Consider the following 27,301-nt stretch of genomic DNA (forward strand, 5'->3'; position numbering starts at 1 on the left):
GTTGGCTGTGAGTCTCACAAGTTTGGGGGTTGTTTCTGTCGAGCCAAACGCGTTCGTGATCGTGTTCGGGGTTTTCTCTGTCGGTTCCCATGAGTCCAGCGTATTATCTGTCATGTTCCGCAAGTCCAGAATTGTCCCTCTCGTGTTTCACGAGTCCGAGGTCATCCCTATCGAATCTCACGAGTTCAGATTTAATCCTATCGGTTCCCACGTTTGGACAGTGGTTTTTGTTCCACCGCACCAGTTCGCGGTTTGTCGAGTCGATCCTTTGAATGTGGCATAGGTTTCGTTGTCAATTTCTGCGATTCGCCAATTGTTGAAATCAACGATTAATAATTAAATTTGCGTGTAAAGCAAACGACATTTTAAGATACGTAAACAAAAGTTAGTCGATATCGTCAGTGTTGTATTTCTTTTTAATTTTTATCGGTGTATCTTGGGTACGGTGATCGACGTTATTTTTATTTTTTACCGTTTTTGTCGCAACTTGCGAGGCGTGGAATGTATTCGAGGGATGCAGCGTCGTTATTATTAAGCGATTACTTTCTCTTTCGTGATCTTGCGACAGCTGTAAGACGTCTTCCTTTAACGTTCATCGCGGCAGAAAGGAACGTGTATGCGTGCCCACGTGCCGCCCACATAGTCATTCGAGCGTGTTAAATGCGGATACTCGTGAAACGTTTTAGGAATCATCCGTTCATTCGCAGTCGTTTCAAATTCAGATTCCTTTTTCGCACGGTAAACACGATTAATTATTAGCGTCTTTCTCAGAAGCTACTTTCCAGCGATACGCTTCTATTCGTACCAAAATATTTAACCAACGCTTTCTGGCGAAGTTTGTTAAAATGCAATTACTGTTTACCTCAAATTTAGTCGTACAAAAATATTCCACTGATAGAAGTACATAGATTTGTACAAACTTCAACAAACGGACGTCCAACGCTTTCAAAAGTTTCCTTCCCTCCCCGAATAGTTGCAATTTCATTCTCATTTACGTACGTAAGACTTTGATCCGTTTATTAAAATTTGCATATCGACTGAAACATTCAAAATTTCGAAATACACACCCAACGTTGTTTCACATTGAGCTCGTGAATCGTTAAAGACACTATTAACAACTATTGTCATGTTTAATTCGTTGGTCTCTATGGACCATTGTCGGGCCAAGTTCGTTAAAATGCAATTATTGTTTACCTCCATCCACTTCCGGACGAAGTAACCTTTCCAAGAGCGGAAGTTACCCCTACCGACGGCGAATCGTAACTTCGGACTAATTGCTGACAAAATCCGACGGAGTTGTCGCCGGTTGAACATCACGAGACAATGGCAGCGGGAAATCGATATTCCTGTATTTCCATGTATAATTGCTCCGCGTCGAGTTAGCTCCCTCTTACCTAAACCCACTCAGAGTTTACGCGGAGAAGGACTCGGGCGGCTTTCAATAATTAACCCAGGATGCGGGAGTACTTGATAAACAGCATATTTCTACCACGGTGACGATGGAAATCGCATCGTGTGCGTTGATCAACCTCCGCGTGCTGCTTCGCGGAGTTTCCATCCCAGGTATCTCGAGTAGATCTATTCATTCTCGTTTGTTCTATTACGCCAAGATGTATTTATAATATTACACGTTTACGTGAACAGCTTTTCTCTAATTTTTAAAATAGTATCGGTTCAAGATTTCAAAGCTTGACATTTTATCGTCCATCAAACAATGTCAAACATCTTCATTTTATTCATAATACTACATGTTTACGTGAACAATTTTTTCAAATTTTTAAAATAGCATCGGTTCAAGATTTCAAAACTTGACATTTTATCGTCCATCAAACAATGTCAAACATCTTCATTTTATTTATAATACTACATGTTTACGTGAACAGCTTTTCTCTAATTTTTAAAATAGTATCTGGTTCAAGATTTCACATAAAAACTTGACATTTTCAAACAACTGAAATAACGTCATTTAAATAAAATAACGTTTTTTAAATGTCTCTTTATAAACGAATTCTTGTTATAAACTTGGTTATTTTATCGAATCCTGTAGCATCAGTTGCCAAATATATTTTCTAGTATACTTTCGTAGAAAATCGATATTTTTTAAAGGTTCTAGAGTAGAATACTCCCTCGAGCCGCGATAACCACGGACACGAGCGAGTTTCGCTCTCCGTTGTAACTCTCTCTCGATTAAACAGCCCCCCGGGGCGGATAAGACTATTTCCGATACTTAGATCGACGTTATCTCGTTCGCATCGATCTATCGCTGAAGGTGGGGGATTGTCTCTTTCCGTGAATGGCTCTGTAACGCGTTATTCCATCGCGTGCACGGTCTCGTAGCAGGTGACGGCGAACAAAAAGGAGGCGGTCGCGAAAGTTTCGCACAGTCGAGCAGAACGGCGTGTCTGGGGCCTATCGTGGTCTCGGTTAATTGTCTCGGAAGGCCTTCTCCAAGCTTTCGTTTATCTCGTCTCGCGAGACTTCCGTCAAATCGCTGAAAACCGAACGCTCTTGAATTTTCGATCGTATTCATCGAAGCCCAGCTCCAACGGGCGCGTTTCATTTATTCGGGGACAGCGTCGAATTTCCATAAACGCGCGACGATCTTTTTACTCGCGAATTTCGTGGATCACATTTAGCATTTTTTTCTGTTTTCTCAGCTTGTTGAAAAACGTGCTTTTTCAATGAAACTTGATAGAAAAATTTTGTAAAAATTTCTACAAATTTATGAAATTCTAAAATCCCTCTATTCAATTTAAAACGTTCCATAACTATCGTAATAAAAATTGTGTGAGAAATCTTGGGCGTTTGTGGTTACAATTAACCTCGAATATCTCGAAAACGGATAAAAAGGAAAAATAAAAGTGATTGGTATCTTGTCTTGATTTTAAAGATTTTATTATTTTTAAGAGATGGAGTGCCACGGAATACGTAAAAGTTTAACGGTAACATTATAACGTTTCTCTGGTGGTTTCGCGTCTCTTGCACGGGAAAGGGTCGATTATGCGAGTCAAAAGTGGCGTCCCGCCGGAATGTTTGCTGGTTGTTCAAACGGCTTTCGGCAAACAACGTGGTCCCTTAAGGATAGGAAGTAGAATGGCGCAGTGCAAACGTCAGCCGGGTAAAATCGTGGAGGTACTCGAGAAAGGAGAAGCATCGGTCAACTTGCTTCACCGACGGCGTTTACACTTGTAGAAGTCGAAGCGATGTGCATTAGGTCAACACGCGTTGCTTGACCGTTGTTTGGATGCCCGACGGCTGATTATTACGACGTTTAAATAGTCCACATTGTGCACGCTCTAGAATTGCTCGCAAAACAGAGAATGGTATTATTAATCCAACGATGATAAGTTGTATCAACGTTCTGCGACCAGTTCGAATAATTTTAGAGAAAATTTCAATTAGGGTGGAACGCAGGAAACGACAATAAATGTAAATTTAATAACGAATGCAAGGGGAGTTCATTTTTTAAAATTTAATCCTCGATTTGGATCGTCGTTGATAGATTTCACCAAACGAATCAGATTATGATAAGTAGGGGATTATAAGTACGAAACTGTTAACGAATATTAGAATGCAAATTCATCGGAACGAGTTACTGACCATTGAACGAAATAACTGAATATTTGAATGTTATTTGCATAATAATTACGCGGAGATAAAAATCGTAGTTTGAGAACAAGTTTCTGTGTTCTCAATACCGTGCAACAGGATAGTGGTGTTAATGAACAGTCCTGTGTGTGATAGAAATATAGTAAAATTGTATCGTTCAAGGTATCTTATTTTTAGCTTTTCAAATAAAGTAGCGAGATGGGAATCAATTAATGAAATTGGAAACATTCTTTAAGATGCCTGCGGGATACTGTTGGCTCGCGTTTATAATCGCAGTATCTTAAAGATGATTTCACGTGGAACGAGTTGGCAGCGCTCGCGAAAAGTTGTCTCAACGTGGATTTTCGTGGACGTGTGGCAACATCGAACTGTCCACACAGAAGACATATGAGACTCGTGAGACTTTAAATGGTTAATTAAACAACTTTCCCATTATACGTGTATCAGTAAGAGAGCTATCAGAGCGTAGTAAAACTGGATTAACATTATGATTAATTAAATTCTTGACCGTACGTATACGTACTCGACGAGACTCCGCTTTGGAATTCTAGATTGACGTATGGATCCATGAATAATCTTCTGCGTCCGTTACGATACAAGTTTCCTTCCTCGAAAACCGAACCTTAACGAAGATACTTATATAACGCCAATGACACCGTGGTTGAAAGCTATTCCTACTATTCCAAAGTTCGTAATAGCTGGATAAACACGTTTCGACGTCGTCGTTTCAATGATTTTTAGAGAACCATTTCTCATTCACACCCACACGCGTCTATCGATTCATAAGACATACTTCTCACGGTACTTAAAGAATCCTCTAAGATTCGTTTCGACCTCGACAGGATAATCAGTTATGCTTACTCTATGATTGAAAAGTCTAGGATCGTTCTATGAGACGTGTATTATTAAAGAAATTCATTTCGAACAATAGTAAAACAATTATTTGTTGTTTCGTGTAACGTTGATACAATAGAAGATGGCAAGCACACTTTCTAGAAACTAATATTGACAGGTTTAAAGTACAATTTACGAAATTTTTATGTCTGTTTCCACAACTTCCATTTTAACGTTAATGAAAAACGTTGAAAAATAATATTTTTTACCACATATTACAGTCAATAAAAAATAAAAAGAAATCCCCTGAATATCAAATGTAACCGACACTAATATTGAATTTATATTTTTTCACGAATTTAAAGAACAATTTTAAACATTTTTTTATCCATCGTCCTCACGTTTATGTTTCCACAACTTCCGTTTTAAAGTTAACACTAGAACTCCCAACAATTATAGTGTATTTATTTGTACGAAAGAAATTAAAACGATACTTGAAGAAATGTATAATGCAATGGAAATAACTGTTTATCCATTCTCTTATAGAAAATTACAATAAATTTTCAGAAATTCAGTCGACTAAATTTTTCACAAGTTTTATCAGAAATTATGAACGGGTCGCTTCAATTGCTTTCCCAGTTCTAGTGTGAGAAACGTAGAAACACGATCGAGCTCGTAATTATTCACGGTATGTTTTCTTCGATCTAGCATTTTTTGCGCTGAATATTTCGTTGTTGCACAAGCTGGCAGGGGTTAAGTCGTTAGAATTAAGTACGCCATTGTGCCCAGGCGCGACTGGTGGCAGCAGTCGGTCGCACTGAGTCTGCGGACACGCGTTCTCTTCCGGTTGACCAATTTCGTCACGGTCTTGAAGGCCAAAGATCGTACACGGAGCAGCCCCGACACGTGGATTACGTAAGGCAATCGCTTTCCACCGAATGCAGAACGCCTAGAAACCAGAGAAATGCAGTCGACGGGGCCAGCACGCGCGTGCACATTATAACCGGCTCTTACTTCGCCGGCGGCGGACTATTTTGAAGCTGTGTGATTTTTAGAAATATGGGTCAGCCACGTTCTCTTCTCCGTTCGCCGCCGCGTCGTCGTTCTGTCGCGGTTACGAGCACGCACAATTTTCTTCCATCCGTGCTCGCTAGTCGCGCATTTTATTCAACGTCAACCCCCTCGTGGTTTTGCTTTGATTTCGTCCTATTTCCGTTCCTCTTCTGCCTCATGATCTCAGGAATAATACGATGACTTTTGTCGTCTTCGTATTCCACGATGCTCGTTTCGTACAAAATTATACCGGGTGTTCGGCCACTTCTGGGAAAAATTTTAATGGGGGATTTTGGAGTTCAAAATAAGACGAAAATCAAGAATATCAATTTCTTGACTGAGGCTTCGTTAAAAAGTTATTAACAATTAAATTAAAACATTTTAAATCGTTCTGGAAAAATTATTTTCGGTTGCGGGGACCAATTACAATCATTTTTGGTGAATACACATACCTCCGAAATCCTATCCATTTTCGAGAAAAAAAATCGGGTAGGTGCTGAAATTTTTTGGCGAAAAAAAATTTTTCAAATCATTCTAAAAAAATTATTTTCGATTGCGGGGGTCAATTGCAATCATTTTTGGTCATTAAACATACTCTCGAAATCCTAACCAGTTTCGAGAAAAAAATTCGAGAAGGTGTAAAATTTTTCGACAAAATTAAAAAATTTCGAATCCTTCTAAAAAAATTATTTTCAGTTGCAGGGGTCAATTGCAATCATTTTTGGTGAATAAACATCCCCGAATTCCTACGCATTTTCGAGAAAAAAATTCAGTGCGGGCAGAACTTTAAACGTTAATAACTTTTTAACGAAGCTTTAATCAACAAATTGGTATTCTTGATTTTCGTCTTATTTTGGCCCCTAAAATCCCCCATTAATATTTTTTCCAGGGGTAGCCGAACACCCTGTATATAGAAAATTTTTAATCGAAAAAGAATGGTTTAGCTTCTAGGACTTTGAATTCGCAAAGGATGAATACAGAAACATTTGTTAGCATCCCTTAATACGTTTATTACTCCGCGTATGACAGCAGTAATTTTTTATTTTATAACCAAATAAATCGGTACTTCTCACGCTGTTTACAGCGCGACCCAAATTGCACGGGTTTTTACGACCGGCTATAAAATTTTGAATGAAAATGTCCGATTTTATGTACGGATGCTTGATATTATACGAAGTATTTTATATATTTTACGTAGACAGAAATTCCTTTATTTTCTTGCTGTACATTCCCATTGTTTGAGGAGTAAAAATTGACATTTGGGATATTTAGATCACCCAAAATTGTTTTTAATGTGGGATGTTTATGTTTTAGAATATGAAAGTTCTATGTACGTTGACATCTAGTGGGCTAAAATATCGTGCTTATGTTAATAAATTGACACTACGAAAGAGCATACGAATTTGGAATCTCAAAAATAACGAAAAAGTCACGTCCACGTATAATTCACTATCCTAATCCTTGGCAGTTGTTATCCATCTGTTACACTCCTGTCGTGTTTCTTCTGCTCTTCACTTGTAGCAGGATTTGTAAATGGAACGATGCATTTCTATGAACAAAAAATTTACATTATTTTTATTTCTATTCCTAAATTCAAGATACAAAGGCAGATGCAAAGTTTTTCGAACAATTTACCATTTTAAATGACATAAAATACAAATATGTGGCATATAAACACTTATTCTATTTTTTAATCAATAGCTGTTTCTTTCCAATTAAATTAAATAAAAGTAAAAAAGAAAATTATCGACAAGTCTTTAAGAGTGTTTCTGATTAAACATCGGGAAATATTTTTCCAAAATATCTAAATAAAGTCTCACGTGTTTGATGGGGGTTAAAAACTATAATCGAAAATGGTTCATTTACATAAAAAGCTTGTAAACTTGAAACGATATTGTGTGACAATTTGACGAAATTTCATCGGTATGGTCTTTAATAAGGAAGCGGAAAATATCATTTCCAGCGACAACAGTCACGATGTGATTATAAATATGGTGGCCTAGGTTGCTCCGACTATTTTTAAAGCGGCGTTTCGACTTCGCCTAAGGCTTCCCGAGTGTCTGGGCTCAACTATTTTTCTCTTTCATCTCCTTGTTCTCGATGTATCCGCTATTATTTCCCCCTCCGTGTCTCCCGGTCGCGTTTTCCGTAATATCTTTCCGTTCCTATCTGTGGGATTATTTCTCCTCGATTGGCTGCGTGCCGTGAAAATCGACGAACATTCAAACCCGGAGCAGCAATATTTCCGAAAAAGAAATCCAACATTTTAGAACATTTTAATTTGGACCCAGAGACATTATTTTTGGAATTTTATAAGAAACTAATCTATAATTTCAACTTAAAACCTACCGAACCGATTTCGATTAATAGACTATTTATAATTGCGCCTCTATTGAACGGAGGCTAGTAATAAACAATTATAAATGAAACTGTGTCTGGTGCTGGTGAATCGTTCGGTTGAACAATTAACACAGCTCCGATTGGCGACCAGCGATCCATGACGAGTTCGGTGATTGGTAACCAATGATCTATAACATGAGCACAGACACCTTGTTCGAACTCCTCGACACGTATCAATATCAGTGTGTCATTTAACCCTCGAAGAAACTAATTGACTTAAACACGTTCATTATCAAATCAAAACCACACAATATTTTGCAAGACGAAAATTTTAATCTTAGGCAATTGTAAATTACTTAACTTGAAATTTGTTTCAGTATTTATTTTTGTAATCCTGCTGGAATTTTTATCTAAATTTATTTTCTGAAAACATCTAAACTTGAGAATTAACTTTTCTAATTCCACAGTGGAAAATCCTGTGACCCATATATGGGTGACTTGACAGTAAACTGATACCAATATCACTTTCTTTTTAAATAATAATTCCCTTCGAATTCAATTTTGACTTCCCAGTATCTAATTGGGTACTGGGAAATCAAATACTTGTACCAATGCATGCACCGAAAATAATTGCAGATATTTATTTGAAAATACAAAAGAAACCAAGATTCTATCTTACGTAAACAGATTGTCACATTGTTCGAGCGTACAGAATTAGTCGTAGCTCTGAATTCGCGAGTCAGCTGGGCAGTTAGGCGTGCCACACGCGATAATAAAACTATTTTCGCGTGCATTTCCAGCGATATTATTTTTAAAGTAATTAAATCACTTTGGCGACCCACGGTCTGGTTGCGTTCTATTTTCGGAGCACTCCTGTGACACAACCGGTAGACTTAACTCAGTGTATCTAGCGCGGACCACCTGATTCCGGATTAAGAGATTATCATCTCGCGTACACGGAAACGGCGTATGTGGACCAAATGATCCGCAGATAAATTTAGCAGATTAGCCACATTAGCCCGAATTGTTGGCCCGTAAGACATCCATTCGTGCATTGAACTCATTCCGCGGAAGCCGTGGGACTGCTCGACGAGAAAAATGATTCAATCCGGTACACGTAGTCGATATTTCGAGATCCAACTGAAAATTCGCGAAACTTATAGTAAATATAAAATACCATATTTGTTGCTAGCAATATTTTTATTATCGAAGAGCTTAAAGAAATTCAACGAACGTAAAACGAATCTTAAGAATCGCCTTGAATACGATCAAAGTTACACGCTTCGACGCAACTTAATTAAAAGTGTCAGTCGAAAGGTTTATTCATAGATCAAAAGTTTACTTACATTACTTTACTGCGGATCTTCCGAGTCCAGGAACTTTATTTTCTGTTTAGTTTCCGGGTCAGGCTTCTTGAAATTTATGCTACTTTAAAAGCGTTTTCTGCGTCGAAGATTCACTGCCGTAGTTTTATATCGAAATCGCAAGTTTCCAGTTATTTAAAACGGAATAGAAATATATTATATTTAATGGTTATGTTTAAAGAAGTAGTATTAACGAGCATGGCTCAGTTTATTATACGTTGACGTTTAACTTTGTTTCTAGTGTAATTTGCACGCGTAAAACACTGTTAAATCTAAAAAGTCGAATAGATCATTTTATATGTAAAAGGAATTATAAAATATTTTTATAGAATTAATAATGTGAACTACATTTAGAGCAGAAAAAAAATAAAACTGACGAATAATATCTAAAATTTTTAGATCACTTTTCGATTAATTTATTTCCGAAAAATAAGCATTACTAGCTTTTTGCACATCAATTGCAATTACATTCATCGTAAATAGGAATTAATAGTAATTTTTGGCCATCGTTGGTGTAGAATATTCTCTTGTAAGGTTTTCGAGTGTTTGTTTCTTTCTTTTTACACCTCGAACGTTTCAAGAAGAAACTCGCGAAGGGCGAATCAGGAAGCGATTAAATCCTCGAGCAATAAACGCGACGCGAAGAGTTTCCTGTTTCCATGACGCAGCTTCCGGATCCGTCTAGCTCGCAAGGTAGCAGGAGTAAATTAGGCGACGACTTCTGGAGCCTCATCGCGGTTCCCGTTTCTAGATTGTGCAACATAAAGGCAGCCCTTTTTGCTCGGGGCTCGTTTCACGTGCCAGGACAATCCCTTCGTGACAACGCGTCTGTGTTGAATCAACAGCGGTTACCATAAAGCTAGTTTAACGATTATCCTTTTATGGTTTTTGTTTTTGATTAATGGTACTACTTACGAAAGGAAATCTTTTTATCGAGGCAGTTCCACCTTCTTATATTACAAATCAATGAATCGTTTAATTTTATTCTATACATTAGTGTCCTTTAAAAAAACTGACAAGTTTCGTTATGCTTTCAATCGAGTTCATTATTTTTCTCGTAACATTTTTAATTTTGTGTTTTCTTTTACTACGATGAAAATAAATGCATTCAAATGTAATGCGAGTCATACTGAGATTTACTTTACAGTTTGGAGCATTAATTTAGTGTGTCTTATTAATATTCGTGGTATTTTGATTTAGTCGGTTTTTCTTCATTTATTTAGATCTATTTTGATACAGCTGAGAGCTGGTCTTTAAAATATTCTCGACTGTTGAATTATGAGTATTTATTATTATTAAAATCAACTTTAAAAATACATTGTGTATGTATGCAATAGAGTACGATTTGGACTTCAGTCTAAGTAGAAACAGTGGATAATGGACAGACATACCAGAGCAACTCCTATTCTGTTTGCAATCGCTTACAGTTATTAAGCAACGAAAGTAGTTGAACGTTCATTATTTATATTAAATATCTGACCTTTGTTTGAAAACAATAGTCCCTTGAGCGACATTCTATACGCAGAATTAAGTAGAAAATGTAATTGTAAAATGTTGAATGACGTCATAGGGTAGAATAATTAATTCTGCACGGTGGTCGCGTTAATATAATAGTACCCAGCAGTTTCCTTTGACGGGCTGACAAAGACATAAAGGAAGGTTTTGTTGTTGTTTTAGCAAGAAACACCGTGGCTTGAAACAGCCTTGAAAATTTGCAGTAAATTTTGTATTATGAATGCTCGCGCAGTATTGTATGAAAGTGGCTGTCAGGTCACGACGATATACGGTATTTTAATATTCAAGGTTGCACGAGGGCAGAGATGAGTGACATTAAGGTGAATGTGCCACATATTAAAGGTAGTATCGCGACAGAGCCCGGGAACTTTATCCGTTGGTTAACCCGGTTCCCATCGTGTTCAAAATCTCCATTATACGATCCCCATTATCCTGATTTCGCGTGACTTTGTACATTGTTTCTTACGTCGTCGATACCCCTTTACTAAACAAGAATGTCGTAAATCACGGTCGCGTTTATACTGTGAAACTTATCACAAACTTTCAAAATTGATTCCAGCCTGCATCGTTTTTATAAAAATAGTCAAATCCGGATTATTAAACTGTACCACCAATTTTGAGTTAGTAAGTAAATTACTGCGAATTTTTTTAATGTTTGTGAAACAATTTCTGTGTGAGAGTTCAGTAATTATAATTCGATTATAACATTAAGATTTCCTCGTTCAAAGATCAGGTTTACATACTGTAATTAAATTACAATTCTATTTTCTCAAACTGCAAAAACATTATATTTTCTTTTCTACGTTAATGGGCTTCTACCCACGTAACAAATAAATAAATTACAGTGAAATAATAAAATCCACAATTCTCGTAAATTTTGGTCCCTCGAGACGCGTTTGAGCATCGTTGAGAAATACGATATATCCATATTTCAAATACAAAACGTTACTCGAATGAGCTAGTGTCGCGAGAACGAATTTCGCAAGCAGAATCGAAAGACATTGTTCGGTACCAGTCGGGTCCATTCTTGTCAACTCCCAACAGTACATTGTACTCCTGAATTTTAAGCGAAATCAACGCGCATTATTATGCATCTCACTTCGCTATTTGCATTGCAGCTCGACGACACGGCGCTGCAGCTGTACAAGGACGGCGACTACGGCGCTTACCTGGACCTCGAGGCCTCCATCAACGAGCAGCAAGAGGAATTTGAGGGCTTCCAGACGAAGTAAGTTCCCGCGCAAAATCTAATATCGTTAATAACAACCGTCACCTTTCGTGGATTCCCCCGACGCGATTTCATGGGAATTACGATCGTCGTTCGAACCACCGTAGGAAGGGGTACACCCTGGTGAGCCGGTTTTGTCGTTCACCAGAGTAGACGTCCGGTATTTACGAGCCAGCGACGCTCGTACTTTCGATGATCGCGCGGTAGAATGCAGGGTAGATTCATCGCGCGTAATTAAGTTCACTCCAAAGGAACACGGGTCACACATTCGTACGATCGTACACTTTTTTGGTAATACGTTTTCCCATTCCGAATAAAACCGGCTGAGATCTTCCGTGGTACTAGAGCATACTAACGAGGAGACGAACGAGAACTGCACGAGCGTTTTTTGGAGAAAACTGGAACAGATCCTAGAATACTAGGATCTAGTTCACGTCGTTTGTACACAAAATAGCGGTGAACGTTAAAATGTGTTTTGATATTAACTTTGTTTTTGTTCCAAATTATAGATCTCGACGAAAAGGATATATGTTTTTGTTCTAGGATGGGTATTGTAGAATATGGAGAAACGAAGAAATTTTGGGAATTTTATTAAGGAAAAATTATTCGAGATAACGGTTCGTTACTTTGCATAATTATTTAGACGTATCTTGCTGGGTTACATGATTTTTTTCATGGAGAAATATTGCATAGTTTGAAAGATACATGGTACGACGAAAGGGATGTTTTATACATGTTTTTGCTTTAGAATGAATGTTGTAGAATACGAGAAAAGAAAGAAATTTTTGGAATTTTATTAAGGAAAAATTATTCGAGATAATGGTTCGTTACTTTGCACAATTATTTACACGTATTTTGCTGAGTTATATGATTTTTTTCATAGAGAAATATTGAATAGAAATATTGTAGAAGTAATTGAAAAATGACATTCATTTAAAAAATAATTGTAATATTTTGGTATACGATAGTATCGGAATAAATTCGAGAGGATTTTATCGAGAAACTCGTGGCCCAAAGAATGGCTTAGCGTGCAATTGTGTGTTTCATCATATTTCGTTCGTTGGCGCATACGGATGAATCGGAAACTTGGAAACGCGTCCTCCAGGAACCTTTGATCCTTTGGGATTCGACACGCTTTGCCTGTTCCACGTTGAGACAACTGAATTATACAGGGAATCATTTCGAAGATATATGGCGAAAGTTTGGGAGCGTGTTCCAGTAAGTGTCGGGATGAAAAGGTATCATACCGAACATAGACGGAGTTAGAGTCTTGCAAACTTCCGCGTTAAGTTTAACGAATTTTCTTCCTGTTTATACTCGGCAATTTCAATTGCTAATCTGGATGCTCGTGGAACAATTGCATTATGGATTTCTGCGTTCAAGAATATCTTTAAGCAATTTGTTTAGGAAACACCGGTTGCTGATAGTTTATAAGCCAACGCATCTGAGGCGTTATAAGCTCTTTTCCCCCGAAACTGTTACGGGGACTTTAGATAGATTTGGCAAGTTGAAGCCCAAGAAGTCTCTCTTAACCGAAGTTTCGAACATTAATTTAAACCTTGGTCATTGCTTTCGATGTTAGGGACTAGGAATATTGACAAATTTCTTCTTCAAAGCAGAGAATGCATTTATAAAATCAAATCTCCAGAATTTCACTGCAAAAAGGCTCGAACATCTACTCGACCCTCTTTGCTGTTTCAAACACTCAATTCACGCCTACAATTGCTCGATTCATTCGCTTGGAAAGTTCATTCACCCCGAAAATGACCCGGTGCCTCGTTATTAGAAACAGGAATGAAAATTTTTTGCGGTTTTTATGGTTCGTTGGAGCCTTCTCTACGACAAAATCAGAGGAAAGACTTCTGTATTTTTCGCAACTTTTACTTGAAACATTCTCTAAAATTATGGTAGGAAATATGATATAATACTATCAATCAAAATAGTCGCATCATCGATAAATAACACTACTGTGAAACCATTTGTCTTATTTTTCTACATCACATAAAAATTACATTCGACGAGAATCTAAGAATGCATAATTTTGTATACGACTTAATAATAATTAAATCGTAAAAACAGTAATACAAAAATCAACTTATAATACCGTATACAAAGCATCGTGAATAAAATTCTACAAAAATATTTGAGCAAACATTTGAAGCATCCGTGGAGTACCTTCTTCAGAATTTTCGAAATTTTTCACAATTTCTATTCATCACGAAACTCACATAAGAAGTTGACTCTTCCCCGAAAGTCGAAGCAGAATTCTCGTATCGGATTCGCATTAAAGACCGAATCGTGTTCGTCGACATTATCGAGGTAAAGCGTCAGTGGCTGGGCGAGCTGCAAAGCATTAATCTATTCTTTTCTTTAAGTTTTCATTGATTTTCCGTTTCCATCGAGCCTACGCGTCCCGTTCACTCGTCGCACAATGGACGCTGAAAGATGCGAAAGACTCATCGCGCTTATTGTGTCTGTTCTCGCGAGGGACCGACTTCCTTCTCGGGCCGAACCGATATGAATTACTCATTGGATGAAAATTACATCCCACGGGTCCGTGTTCTCGTCGAGCGAAACTTGTGCAACTGCGTGCACAAATCCGCGATTCTCTTTCGACTTGCTCGCGACTCCCAGCCAGTGAATCTCATTCACCGTGAATCGAACAAACCCACAAGTATTTTATCTTCGTGTGGAATTTCATTGAAGAAATAGTAAATCTACCAGTCAGAAATTCTTGAAAACATATTATTTATTATCGAAACGTCAGATAATATCATTCAATTTTTCTTTCTTAATATAAAGGTCATTGCTTTTCTTAAGAGTTCAGAAAAAATTTTTTTAAATTTGTCATCCCTATTATAGAGTAGTAAATCTACCAGACAGAAATCCTTGAAAACATATTATTTATTATCGAAACGTCAAATAATATCGTTCAATTTTTCTTTCTTAATATAAAGGTCATTGCTTTTCTTGAGAGTTCAGAAAAAATTTTTTTAAATTTATCATCCCTATTATAGGGATCCAACAACTTATTACTTCAGCCACAATTTATGCACGATTGAAAATTATTCGTGTATAGGAGGATTCCTTAATGAACTTGTGAGGATAGAAATAATTCTATTTGCTGGAAACCTTTTCTCGCAGGTTCGTGGAGAAGTTGTACCCTGTATAAGAGTAATTTTCAATCGCGAATGAATTGCTGTATCAGCTTCACTGACGAGTCTTGCAGCAACCTAGAACGAAATACCTTTTTATCGAGAGCCATTTGATCTTCTACAAAATTTTTTTTATAACCTTTTTGCAAGAAGTATTCATAATTTACCACTCACTTTTCTTTTAATTCGAAATTGAACGATTCGACTATTTAAACTCTAAATTAATCAAGATTATGGATAAGTGTAATATTGCAGGGTTAAGGAAATACTTAATATCTAAAAAATTACACAGATTGTTTATCATACGAAGTAATCAAGAACCAAAAACACAGAATTCTTTATCAGTGAGTATTGTTCGTGGATATGTTGTCGTTTTCTTCTAGAGCACAGTTTTCGTACTTTCAAGGAAGTTTCGAACATTCGGTTGATACGGGAAAGCGAAATGTAGGAAGGTAAAAGAAACAGGTTGTTTTGCATTTTTGTGAGCATAAAAAAAATTTTCCTAAGGTTCCGTTCGCCCTGCACGTTCATGATGGAAACCGAGGAATGCCTTCAGTGAAAGAATTTCGCTCGCGTATAAAGAATTTTCGTTTGTTTGACTTTGAAAAGTTCCCCGATAGCGCGGGCCACTTCGCTGGAATGGTTGTCTAGATTTTAAAGCTTATTCCCCGGCGTTGTTGTCCACGTCAACAAACGATGTTACCCCCTTTCCTTGTTTTCACGGCGGTGTTCTCCGTGTACAGTTCACGTTATATTGATTTCCATTGCATTATTGCCTCTACGGGCGGTTGGAATCGCTCCAATTCGCGCGGACTTGTTTAAACTCGCTTCGTCCCGTCAGGATCTGCACGGACCCGTTGCAACTTGCCCCGACACGTCCGAGCCTCTCCAACTTGCTTATACTCGTTCGAGTATACCGTTCTAACCCGTTACAACACGATTCGATCCATTTCTACGCGCTACGACTCGCTGGAAACCCTTTCCGATACATTGGGGGAACTGCGATAACTCGATCGTACACGCTTCGACTCGTTCATACAAATCATTTATACCCGTCAAAGGTTACAGTCAATGCGATACTTGTACGCACGTTTGATGAAAGAATGAGAGTTTCATGACTTTTTCTTGAGAGAGTTACAGTGATGATGAAAATGTATATTGCTCCGGGGTTGACACGTTCATTTTGCGTATAGTGGAGGGGAAACTCGACACCAGCAGACGTTCGACTCGTATCGTGTTTCGTATCGTCTTTCAAGCGAGACGTTCAATTTACGAATCATGTGTTCATTTTATACTCCTTTCGTGAGAGGTTATATAATGCAATACTGGTCATACATACGTTTGATAGAGGAATGAGAGTTTCATGATTTTTTTTTTAAGTTACAGTAATGATTCTTAAAATGAATATTTCTACGGGCTTGGCATGTTCATCTTACGTACAGCGGAGGCGAAACTCGACACAAAGCAGACGTTCGACTCGTACCGTGTTTTGTGTCTTTCACGCTTCATTGGCTTACGATTGAAGCGTTCAACTTACGAATCACGCGTTCATTTTAAGAATCATTGCTGTAATTCGAGTGGAAGAAGAGAGAACAGCGGATGATTCCATTCGTAGCCGTAACGGGGGTTGACGGAAGAATCGAGGCGGAACTGTACCATGCGCGGAGATCGACGTAAATTACATATCCGCGAAACCTTATCCCAACCTTATCGGTCGATTCAAAACGCGTCGATACGAGCCACCGGATCGCGTCGAACGACGAATACAAAATAGGATCGGGGCGACGTGCGGAACAGAAAGAATTCTTTCTCGCCGTTTGCACGGCCGCGAAAGCTGCTCGAAGGGTGAGAGGGGGTTGTTCGCGAACCCGAGAAAGGGAAGAAAATGGAGAATCGGCGGAGGTTATCGACGCGTCCGTGGAGCGTGTACAGCATCACGGTCGGTCGACAAATTTCACCTCCGGAGCCAATATCGAGGCAGGAAAATCCGTGGAGCCCGTTTCCATTTCGACGTTGGGGACGAGTCACGAGTCGAGGGAACGTGTAGGTGGCCACCGGCGACAACGAGAAAAAAATCGGACCTGTTCGGTCGTTGTATCGCGCGCTAGTCGGCCATAGGGGGTGGTTAGAATGGGAATAGGGGCGAGCGTGGTAAACGTATGACGTCGTTTTGCGGTTCGTGGAAATTCCGGCGTTTCAAATATTGGAACGAATACCCGTGGCCAAACATTTATTTAACCTCGGTTTGCCCTCGGCTGCCGCGCGCTCCCACCCCCTTATATCTTTTGTCAATTGTGCATACTGCCTCCTCCCCACCGTCCCCGGAATAAGCACGCAGAGACCAAAACTTGGCAATTTCATAAACAAACATTCGTTTATTTGCGCCTCTCGAATCTCTTGTGTTTTCAAATCTTGTATCGGTAAATATTGTAATTACGGTTAGGTTTTCCTAAAATTCTCTCTGGAACGACCTGGTATACGTAACGTCGATAATTAAATATTGTAAAGAAATAAAATTCCAAATTAACGTTTATGTATTTATGGGAAATTTTAGTTTTCTAAAAACTAAAGATACGGATTATTATATTTAGGGGTACAAAGCTCCCATTTCAGTAATTCTATGAATTTGAAGTAATGTTTTGTCCATTCTGGGATATTTTGCCAATCAGTTTGAAAGCCAATATTTACGGTTGCTCGTAATTAAGATGCCATTATCTTAATCGATTCTATTTTGTAGTTATTTAAACCGCTCGTTTCGTATCAATTGCACAGCATTATTATTGGTATAAATTTTTGATTGCTACTCGAATCCTTCGTATCTTCTGATTCTTCTTCTTAAGTAGTTTAGCATTAAAGTGTTTGATTATAGTAATAACGGCCTCTTTATTACACTAACGACGAGATTATATACGGTTGAGAAACGCAGTACAAAGTGAACAGAGAAGAGAAATAAGAAAAAAGGAAAACGAACGTATGGAAGTAATAATAAGTACGCGTTCCTAACCTCGAGATATCATCAGTATGTAATTGTTTCATTCTCCATCACTGCCTGTTACATCAATATCCAAACGATTGTCTTACTTCCCTCTAGAATCTCTCTTCATCGATTAAATGGACACCGTTACTTCGATATCGATTTAAAATTTATTACGTTTTGCATCGCGACCGCCTCCAATTGTTCGAAGAATTGGTGAAAGTCCAGAGTTTGCAGGTACAAAGGAGACTTTCTATCAGGATGAGATCCTTTCTTTGTTTTGTATCGAGTATATATTTGATGTAGCTTCCTGCAGGAATATTTTAAGTGCTGTCTTGGCTCGCCTTGCGCTTCTGGTTTCGGATTTTTTTATCAAACTGTGCCCAAATGCACGCTGTTTAATCAACGACAAAGTCAATTATAAGTAGATACACACTAGAGGTGGGATCAAACTCAATATGTACTTACGAATCAATTTCAATAACTACGGTTCGTTTCGAATACTACTTGGAAGCAATAATGTTACAATAATTATTCTTAAAGTGTATTTATTCTATAAAGATAGATATCAAACTCTTTTATACAAGTTTTGAGTAAGATATTTGATGTAGTGCTTATAATTCTGTCTCATTTCCTACGATTTTCAGCTGTTTAGAAATAATATTTTATTTACAATACTTGGTTTTAATTTCTTTTTTTATCTATAATATTCTCTGTTTTGAAGAAGTCTCTTTCTAAGAGTACAGACATGTTGATAGAAAAGTCGTACCGATTATAAAACTATAATTACATCGTTGTATGTACATATATACAAAATTTAATTATGCATTGCACCATAATTGGGAAGATCAAAGAATTTCTAATATAATATAATATTTGTGAAAGTTTCTGTATTTGAAAGTACTGTTTTCTTTTTGCCAAAGTACTTATAGAGAGTTTAAGTATATTTACAATACATTTGATCCCATTTCTAGTATACACAATAAAGTACACTATTATAGATTTAAAATACGTGAATTAATCAAATTGCCATTAAATATTGTCGTTGAAAATACACAATGTCGAGTAAATCTCTTATCATAAACGAATTTAAATACCCGAGTTCGTCCGGATGGAAGCTTTAATATCAATAATAGAGCTTTAAATCTCGAATTTAAATACAGTTTTCCCCAACGCAATAGGATTTCGGTTAACGCGCGAACGATCTTTTGCGACCCGGTGCTCAGTCACGGACAGGCGTAAAATGCGAAATTGCAGGGCCGTGCCCACGTGCGGCGTCGCCCAGTTCCCATGTCGAATCGTTTGTCGCAACAGCGCGCGCCACCCACGGCGATTCCCGGGGCAGATTACCGGGAATTTTCCGCGCGAATTGCCCTCGCGAAAATCGCGCACACGCGCGAGCGACGCGACCGTTGGAAAACCAACGATCCCCGCGACGACTTCGAGGAAGGTGGCGTGTCCCGCGTGGGTAACGAGTCGTTTATCTTTGCGCTAATGCCTCGCGGTGGTCCACCTACGCGCTGCGTCGCGATTACCTCCGTCGGAGCCACCGTGTTTCGCGAAAAGTAATTCTGCGCGCGGTTTCGTCGGGTGTCCAGGTTTCGCGAAACAAAGAGACGGACTTTCCACGGTAACAAATTGTTCGACCGCGTGGTCGCGCAGCCACCCACCGTGTGACGCCATGCTGCATCAACGCCGAGTTTCCAGGAACCATAAACACGGGCTCTGGTTAAGCATTTATAAAGTACCAACGACCGGGACCGAAAGTTTTCTTCTCAAACTCGAAGCGAATTTTTTCTTTCGTTTAAGGAAGTTACATTATGGGGAAAACAATGTTCTTGCAAAAGTTTCTTACTATAGAGAATGATTCGTAAAATGAACACGTGATTCGTAAGTTGAACGTTTCCATTTCTCCGAATCTTGGGGGCGTATAAATGTTTGCAGGTGTCGAAATTCGCCTCCGCCGTACGAGAAACGAAGAAACCGACTCGGGGACGACGTTCATTTTACGAATCATTACTGTGCAACGTTCCGCGAGCTCCGTCGTAAATTCCCGACAGTTTTGCACGACGCGTGAGAATAAGACGCCGTGTACATGCGGGTAAAATTATGGCGATCAATCTCGCGTGAATAGGTAAGGTCCTGCTCGCTTCGCGTGTAAGTGGATCCACGGAGAAGTGGAAAACTAGGGTCACGGATGGGTTAATTAATTACATTTGTCTCTGTGCGCGATCTGGCCGCAACGAACTTGAGTCTCTGTCGTCTGTCGTCCGTAGATCGTTAACTTATTAACGGATTTAACGAATGCAGGAGAAATCGCGAGATAAGGAGTCGGATCCAATCGCGTGGCTGCTCGTACCACGACTAATCCCTTCGAGGAGGAGCAGTAGAAGCCGCGGATCTAATGCGAATTATCGGAAACACGGTGTCGTGTCTCGTATCACGCGGTTTGAATAAAGTGTTACAAGCTGTTTTCTCAGGCACCGATGTAGATATCAACTTCATTTTTCTTTAATTAAATGGTCCAAAAGGATTAAGCTCTCCACGTGGAACAGGTACTTTAAGAGCGACTGTTGGGAGGAAAATGGGTTTTTAAAAGATGGTATTATTTGAGTAACTTTTGTCTAGTTGAATAACGTTTACTTGAACTATTTTTGTTCTCAATACTTAGAGTTACAGAGTCGAGGTGAGAAGTTGAAATTGAATTTACGTTTATGGATAAGTATTCTAAGACAAGAAGTTTAATGCTTAGAGAATAATTGCAAATTGAAATAACACGTTTCTATCCTCTGTAATCTGCTTCTATTCTTGGCTCGAAATTATTTTATTCCTCGATTTTTAATTCATAGTTATCTTCAATTTATGTTACAGTGTAAACTTTGATGCTCATAGTTAGTCTACAGAGGCATTATTTCTTATTTTATTCTCTCCTAACACGGAAAGTTACTCTTACACATTATTTTCACTTAGAATGAGAGTTAACGAACCCATGTATACTTGCAAGAAACCCAAGTACAACGACTCTCGAAAGAACCTAATGGGTTTTTAAGATCTCCCAAGTCTTCTTCTTTCAGCACACGTAAATCACACGTATCTCTTAATTAAAGTTTATACTAATTTTGATATTCTGGGGGCTAATTATTTCGTCGTTTATATCGCAGTATTATCTCATTCCTGGTAGAATACGATCGTAGAATAGTTTCTGTGGTGGAAATACGCGCCCTGTCGATGTCTCGTGCAATGTCAGCTGCATTAGTATCAATGATTATTATGCCCGTCGCGTCCATGATCATCAATGGACTGCTGAAGCCTTCATTAAAATTACAGGCAGCAATATACGCGGTGAACATGACTTTTTTGTCCCTCCGGTCAAAATCTTACGAATTATTTTACAAAGAAGCACGTTGAAACTCTGGTTATTATTTTGGCGATGTCCATAAAAATAACGTTCGTAAACATTTTCCTTATTTACATTTTTTGCGAGTCGTGTATTTAAATTTAATTTATCCCGCTTGCTCCAACTTTTCTCCATTAACACCGACTAGACGGTGACGAAGGATAATTCTCACGGCTTAATTCTTTATCTGTCGAACATTTATGTAAATACGTTATGCATATTAATTCCCTGGTATCAGTCGCATAAATTATTTCTAACCGATAATCCGTAGGAAGCACTAAGTTCGCCTATCAATTTGCCTCTGGTGATTTCCTTTAGTTATGTTATTCATGTAGTATTCATATTATTTATAATATAATAAATTCACTTCCACGTCAATAATCTTTCCTTTATAATATCCAATTAGCGAAGTTTAATCCTAGTTAATACTTATCGTGAGTGCTTGGAATTAGAATGCAGACGAGTTCTTCGTTATTTAAAACATTACCTTCGATTTTTTTAAATTTCTAATTTATCTCACACGGCTTTCTCAACGTTAGTTTTCGTCGTGTAGCTAAATTTGAGTCATTATTTCTATAAAAATTCTGCCTTTTCCAAATTTCCAGACATTTTCGACAAATTAATTTTAATTCCATCGAGAGGATATACTTTTAATAATATACGTTGATTTTATTTCGCTATTTCGCTGTATATTTAAAACCCGGTTTATTCTAAAATTATAATTTGGTACGGTCGATCTCTGCAAACATATAGGGGGAATCGATGCCATTAAATTTGTGTTAATATTTAACGAGGAGCTCGGGAGATATTGACATATCTTGTACGCATGCACGATCGTCTCTGTTTTGTTTTATACGCCCAAAGTGGCGCATCAGAAAATTACGAAATTTTAGTATCTTATGACATTAAACATTAAACGTTTGACAAGATATTAAAGCAACTTAATTCAATAATTAATTCAAATTTCGTTATTATCGTTAGAAGCCACAATTATTGAAATTTCAAACGACAGCATTACCAGCACTTCTAGTTCCATCGTCGACTCGCGAAACAAACAAAAAATCCCCGCGAACCTTTCCCTAATTTAAATTCCTCGCGTAACAGGAGATTTCGATTAACGTTTGGTGCCTTTTGGGGCTCGTTTAAACAAATAGCGGCCTTTGAATGTAAAAAATTCACCGCGCCCGACTGTACCCGGTAACTGAAAGCATGAAAGCAGAGAATCCCGGCTGGCCCTTGGTTTAATAAGCTTCGTGTCATCGCGTCTCTCTTCCTTCCCCGCGTCTTACGTAACCTGTTTGAATGCACGTAGGTACCGGTACAACGCTGGCCAGGTATAATTATAATGGAAGCTATGCGTACAATATCCGCGGGTATAACGGCCCTCGTGCTGATCGACGGAGAGGGGGGGGGAAACAAGCGAAATGGTGGGAGGGAGGAGCGGTACAGATAGTGGGTACTCTCCCAGGGGTTCAATAACCAGGCACAATAAGTCGCTAAACGTTTGGCATAGACGGTGCGATGAGTAATCAGCTTCCTACGTATCGGTCCCAAGGATCGTTAAGGTGTGTACATACGTCCTCGAGCCGAGATACCTTATGCATTATCGTCGCGCGAACGAAGAAAGGAGAAAGGCGCGTCGGGTGTGCACGAATGGGCGCATCTGCGCATTATTGCAGTATTTTACACAGGTAAAGGAACTTTTTTTTCTCGTTAAGGAGGTCTCTTACTAGAAACCGCCAAAAATTTCGATTTTTGTTTTGCATTTTCTTAAAAGATGTAGTTTTGGAAATATGTGTGCAAAAGCATATCATCGAACTCCTAAAATTAACGAAAGTATTGCTAGGTCGAGCTATATAATTTCGATCTTTGTATTTATGAAACTATTCCTGTATCCTGGGACACTCGAACAATTCAAAATGTACTATTGAGAAGTTTGGATAGATTGATCACGTTCGACGGTGTTTAAACTTGTCTGGAAGCATCGTTAAGGATATCTAAAATTTTTTATTTTAATTTTTATCAGTATCATGGGACACTCGAACAACTCAAAATGTATCCATTGACAAATTTATTCTTTACTTTTAGTACATATGTATACTAAAACGCGAAGTAGTATATTTCTATTCAGAAATTAAAAATTATTCCTTGCTCGAAATTAATATAGACTTCTGTTTAATTTCCTAGGGAGCTGTTTTTAAGATCACAAAAGAGTACTTAAGTATTTTAATTGTGCACAATAACATGAAGTCGTGGCAGAAGAAACTTTAGAAATGAAAACACCGAGCTATATAAATTAAAATTATCATTCTCTATGTGCAAGATGAAAGGTGAACCTTTGTCTATGTTTTAATCCGATGATGGACCTTTTTCAGTGTTTTTTCAGTAATCAATTATAGTGTGATTCATTTCTGGATTGAAAATTTTGAATACAATGTCTCTAAAGAAAAAGTATAGCGAAGATTATAAAATAATTTGGCTTCGGTAGATCGATGAATTCACCCTCGGAGAAAGATCAAAATTGCAAGAAGTTAAAGCGAAAGATTCATGCAGTATGTTTTACTATCGCGAACGAGTGTACGTAGAGTGGTTTGCCAGGACGCGAATCCTTTAAATTATTTATCAGGCTGGCCCGTAATTGGTTCCTTTTTTCCTCGTAGCGTCGAAGGGACGAGTCCGGGGTTGTTATGGAAATTTTTTAAATGGCACATCTAGGACGATATTATTATTCTCGCGACAACTAACGAACCGTACCGAAAGTTCGCCGGCCATTTCGGATTTGCATCGGCATTTTTACCGCTGGCTAGCCGAAACCGGGTTTGCATAATAATGGCCGCCCCTTGGCAGGACACGTTACCGCAATCTATACAAAACCGCGTTATAAACTACGCTAATAAATCGGCTCATTAATGTCGTCGCGATATAACGTAACTTGAGCACGTTGTCACGCTAATGTTATTAGCAACGTCAGTCGAAGGACATAAAGCAATTCACCCGTTGTTATGAATGAACGCCGTTGTATTTACACACTTCCTCCATTAGTAACGTTAACCGTATCGTATACGGGTGTCGATGTAATTTGCAGAACACGTATGTATGTATGTATGTATGTATTTAACAACACGTAATCGTACGTGGATCGTGGTCTTTGTTTTCGTATAATAACATAGATAACATCGTTTCGTATCCATGCGTGTAACGTTTGGCTCCGCAACAGCTCCAATATTTATTTTATCGAGCACGCTTCTATGCGTTCGAGCAGAACGATTTCACGCTGGTGCGTTTACCAGATCGCGTGGCTCTAACGGTCACCCCGGTTGCGTCTTCCGACGAAAAGGAAAAATCGCGGACAAAAGTACGTATGCATGTACTTACGACGCGGCAATTTGCAAATTATAATCGTGAACGTTCGTCGGTTACCGCGACCCATTACGGTAAACACTGTGATCGAGCCGTGGAAAAATTGCGATTTCCGCCTTTCGCGAGTATCGTCTCCCCGTCTTGTCCGAGACAAAGTGCGCCTTCGTAAAGAGAACATTCAACTATTGTTTGTATGGTTCATTAGTCGGATAGTTTACGGTGATGTACGGCGTCTTTCGCGGAAGTGGAACGAAGGTAAGTGGACGGACAAACGGTTTTAACGATCGGATCGAATCGTTCGATAGGATCCTTGGTGTAGCTCGTGGACGATCGGACGATCGGGAGTGACTTGTTTGACACGGTCTTTATTATGACGGTCGAGAAGAACGGGCGTCTTCGAGTGTTGATTGGCACGATTGTTTCGCAGTTTCTACGCGATTACCACCCCGATGTGTTCGTTTCGTTTCTTGTTGCACCGTTCGATCGGCAAAACAACAAATTGCGGCTATAAACGATGGCGAACGATCCGTAACAGCACATATAACTCTTTGTGCTGTTTCGCAACTTAACCTTAGAATTAAATCTGAGTTGAGAAGATGGATGGAACTACTGCTGGGTTTAACGCTAGAATTATTGGAAGTGATCAAAATGATTTATAATTTTTAATAGAGATTGTGAATAATTTACTGTACCTTTCTATGAGGGAATGCCTGGTCGAATGGAAACCGAGGCATCGATTTCGGAAGAACCGTGCAGCCCGAGTTCGATAAACGAGTATAATACGATTCCACTGTAAACTATTTGTGTAACTGACAGTTCTATCGCTGAATTTTGCGAAATCCACATATCGAATCCCAATTGGTTTATGCAAACAGGATACAATGCAAATACCATCGTAGATCAACCGAGAATTTCCCTTAAACTAAACTAACTATGGGAGCAATTGCAACTATACTTTGTTAGGAAATTAAAAATCTGTGCCTTTGTATTCCTTCTCACTTTTGAATTTACTTTCAAAGAGAATGTCCCAAATCTCCAAACTTTCTTGGAAAGGTTTAACAGCTACTTAAACAAACCCTAACAAATGTTTTCTGACGAGAGCAAGACGAACATCGAATTCTTTAGAAACGTTTATTGTTCGCTCGAGGCTAACGAACGCATTAATTTCTCACGAATAATTGTTTCCCCGTGTTAATGTTATCCACTCGAAACGAACGGTTCGTGTAACAAGAACAAGTCGCACAGCACGGAGGAATAGAAGCACAACGGTAATTGTTCATTGATCTACGGTCCTGCTCCAACAAAGTTTCTCCCGTTTCTTTTACACGCGTATTCGCGTTATTACTTCCGTGCAGACTTCTGCCCCGGTTAACGCGATTCGCGTCCTATTCCCGTATTGTTCGTGTTTATTACACGCGAACAGCGATAGGGCAGGGGGAGAGGAAGCCCGTTTGGCCGGAAGGAGTTTCGTTCGAACGTAGACCGCCGCTGTTTCTCGAAAGCGTTCGATATTAAATAACTTTTCCCGTAAATCGTGCCATTATTTCGTTCGGAATCGCCCCGCACCTGCGTGTTTTTCGATTCGTGCGGCAGCGTCTTTGCGCGCGTTTTGTTCGTTGGAGCTTCGTTGTTAATTAATTCGAGAACAAGGAAGCGTTCGAACCTTCGTCGTTCGCAACGAGGGTTGAATATTTACCGCGATCGAGGAAAGTGGGGCGAAAGAATACGAAGGGCGGTTAGACGGGAGCGAGAAAATGAGAAAACAAAGAAGAGAATCGCGCGATGCGCTGATAAAATAGATACCTCTCGCCGCGGAGGCAATATTCACGGTCAATTGCAGGAACATTAACATCCTATACAGCCAGCAGCTGCCACTTGCGTAACTGATACTTTCGGTGGAGAATTTCTCTTTCTTGCTCGCTTCGTTCCCGCGCCACTTGGCGGAGATTTAGCGCGATTAACTATCGTTAGCAGCTGCTGCAAAACACTGTTAACTTTTTTCCGTCACCGTTAAGGGGCAGCAGACCACCTTGATGCGCTCCAAAAGTACCGCGTCTTTGGGAATTTAGTTTTTCCATCGCAATTATCGAATAAAGTCATAGACACGCGCGTACATTGATTTTTCCTTAAAAACAAATATGTCAAGTGGAGGCTACTCGCTTGTCACCAAGTTATACAGGATGTTCGGCCAATCCTGAGAAAAATTTTAATGGGAGATTCTAGAGGCCAAAATAAGACGACAATCAAGAATATTAATTTCTTGATTGAGGCTTCCTTAAAAAGTTATTAAAAAATTAAATTGAAAAATTTCAAATCATTCTGAAAAAATTATTTTTGGTTCTAGGGGTCCATTACAATTATTTTTGGTGAATAGACATACCCCCGAAATCCTACTCATTTTCGAGGAAAAAATTCTTTACCGAAAATACAATGTCTGACCATGAATGACGACTCCCCTGAAATTCGGCGAAA

The 27,301-nt window shown here is 38.8% G+C and overlaps 1 protein-coding gene and 1 long non-coding RNA gene across 4 annotated transcripts in view; one reads left to right on the plus strand and one right to left on the minus strand.

The window, feature by feature from the left end:
* Positions 1 to 27,301, minus strand: part of LOC143344744 (uncharacterized) — a 462,587-nt gene that overhangs the window by 270,397 nt on the left and 164,889 nt on the right. The window lies entirely within an intron of this gene.
* Positions 1 to 27,301, plus strand: part of Fhos (Formin homology 2 domain containing) — a 272,839-nt gene that overhangs the window by 69,152 nt on the left and 176,386 nt on the right. For all 3 annotated transcript variants that reach the window (XM_076770966.1, XM_076770992.1, XM_076770985.1), the window contains exon 2: positions 11,834 to 11,943. In XM_076770966.1, coding sequence (XP_076627081.1) covers positions 11,834 to 11,943 — 110 coding nt within the window. The remainder of the gene's footprint in view (positions 1 to 11,833; positions 11,944 to 27,301) is intronic.

This window comes from Colletes latitarsis, chromosome 1, assembly GCF_051014445.1.
Source record: "Colletes latitarsis isolate SP2378_abdomen chromosome 1, iyColLati1, whole genome shotgun sequence".
Classification (NCBI taxonomy): domain Eukaryota; kingdom Metazoa; phylum Arthropoda; class Insecta; order Hymenoptera; family Colletidae; genus Colletes; species Colletes latitarsis.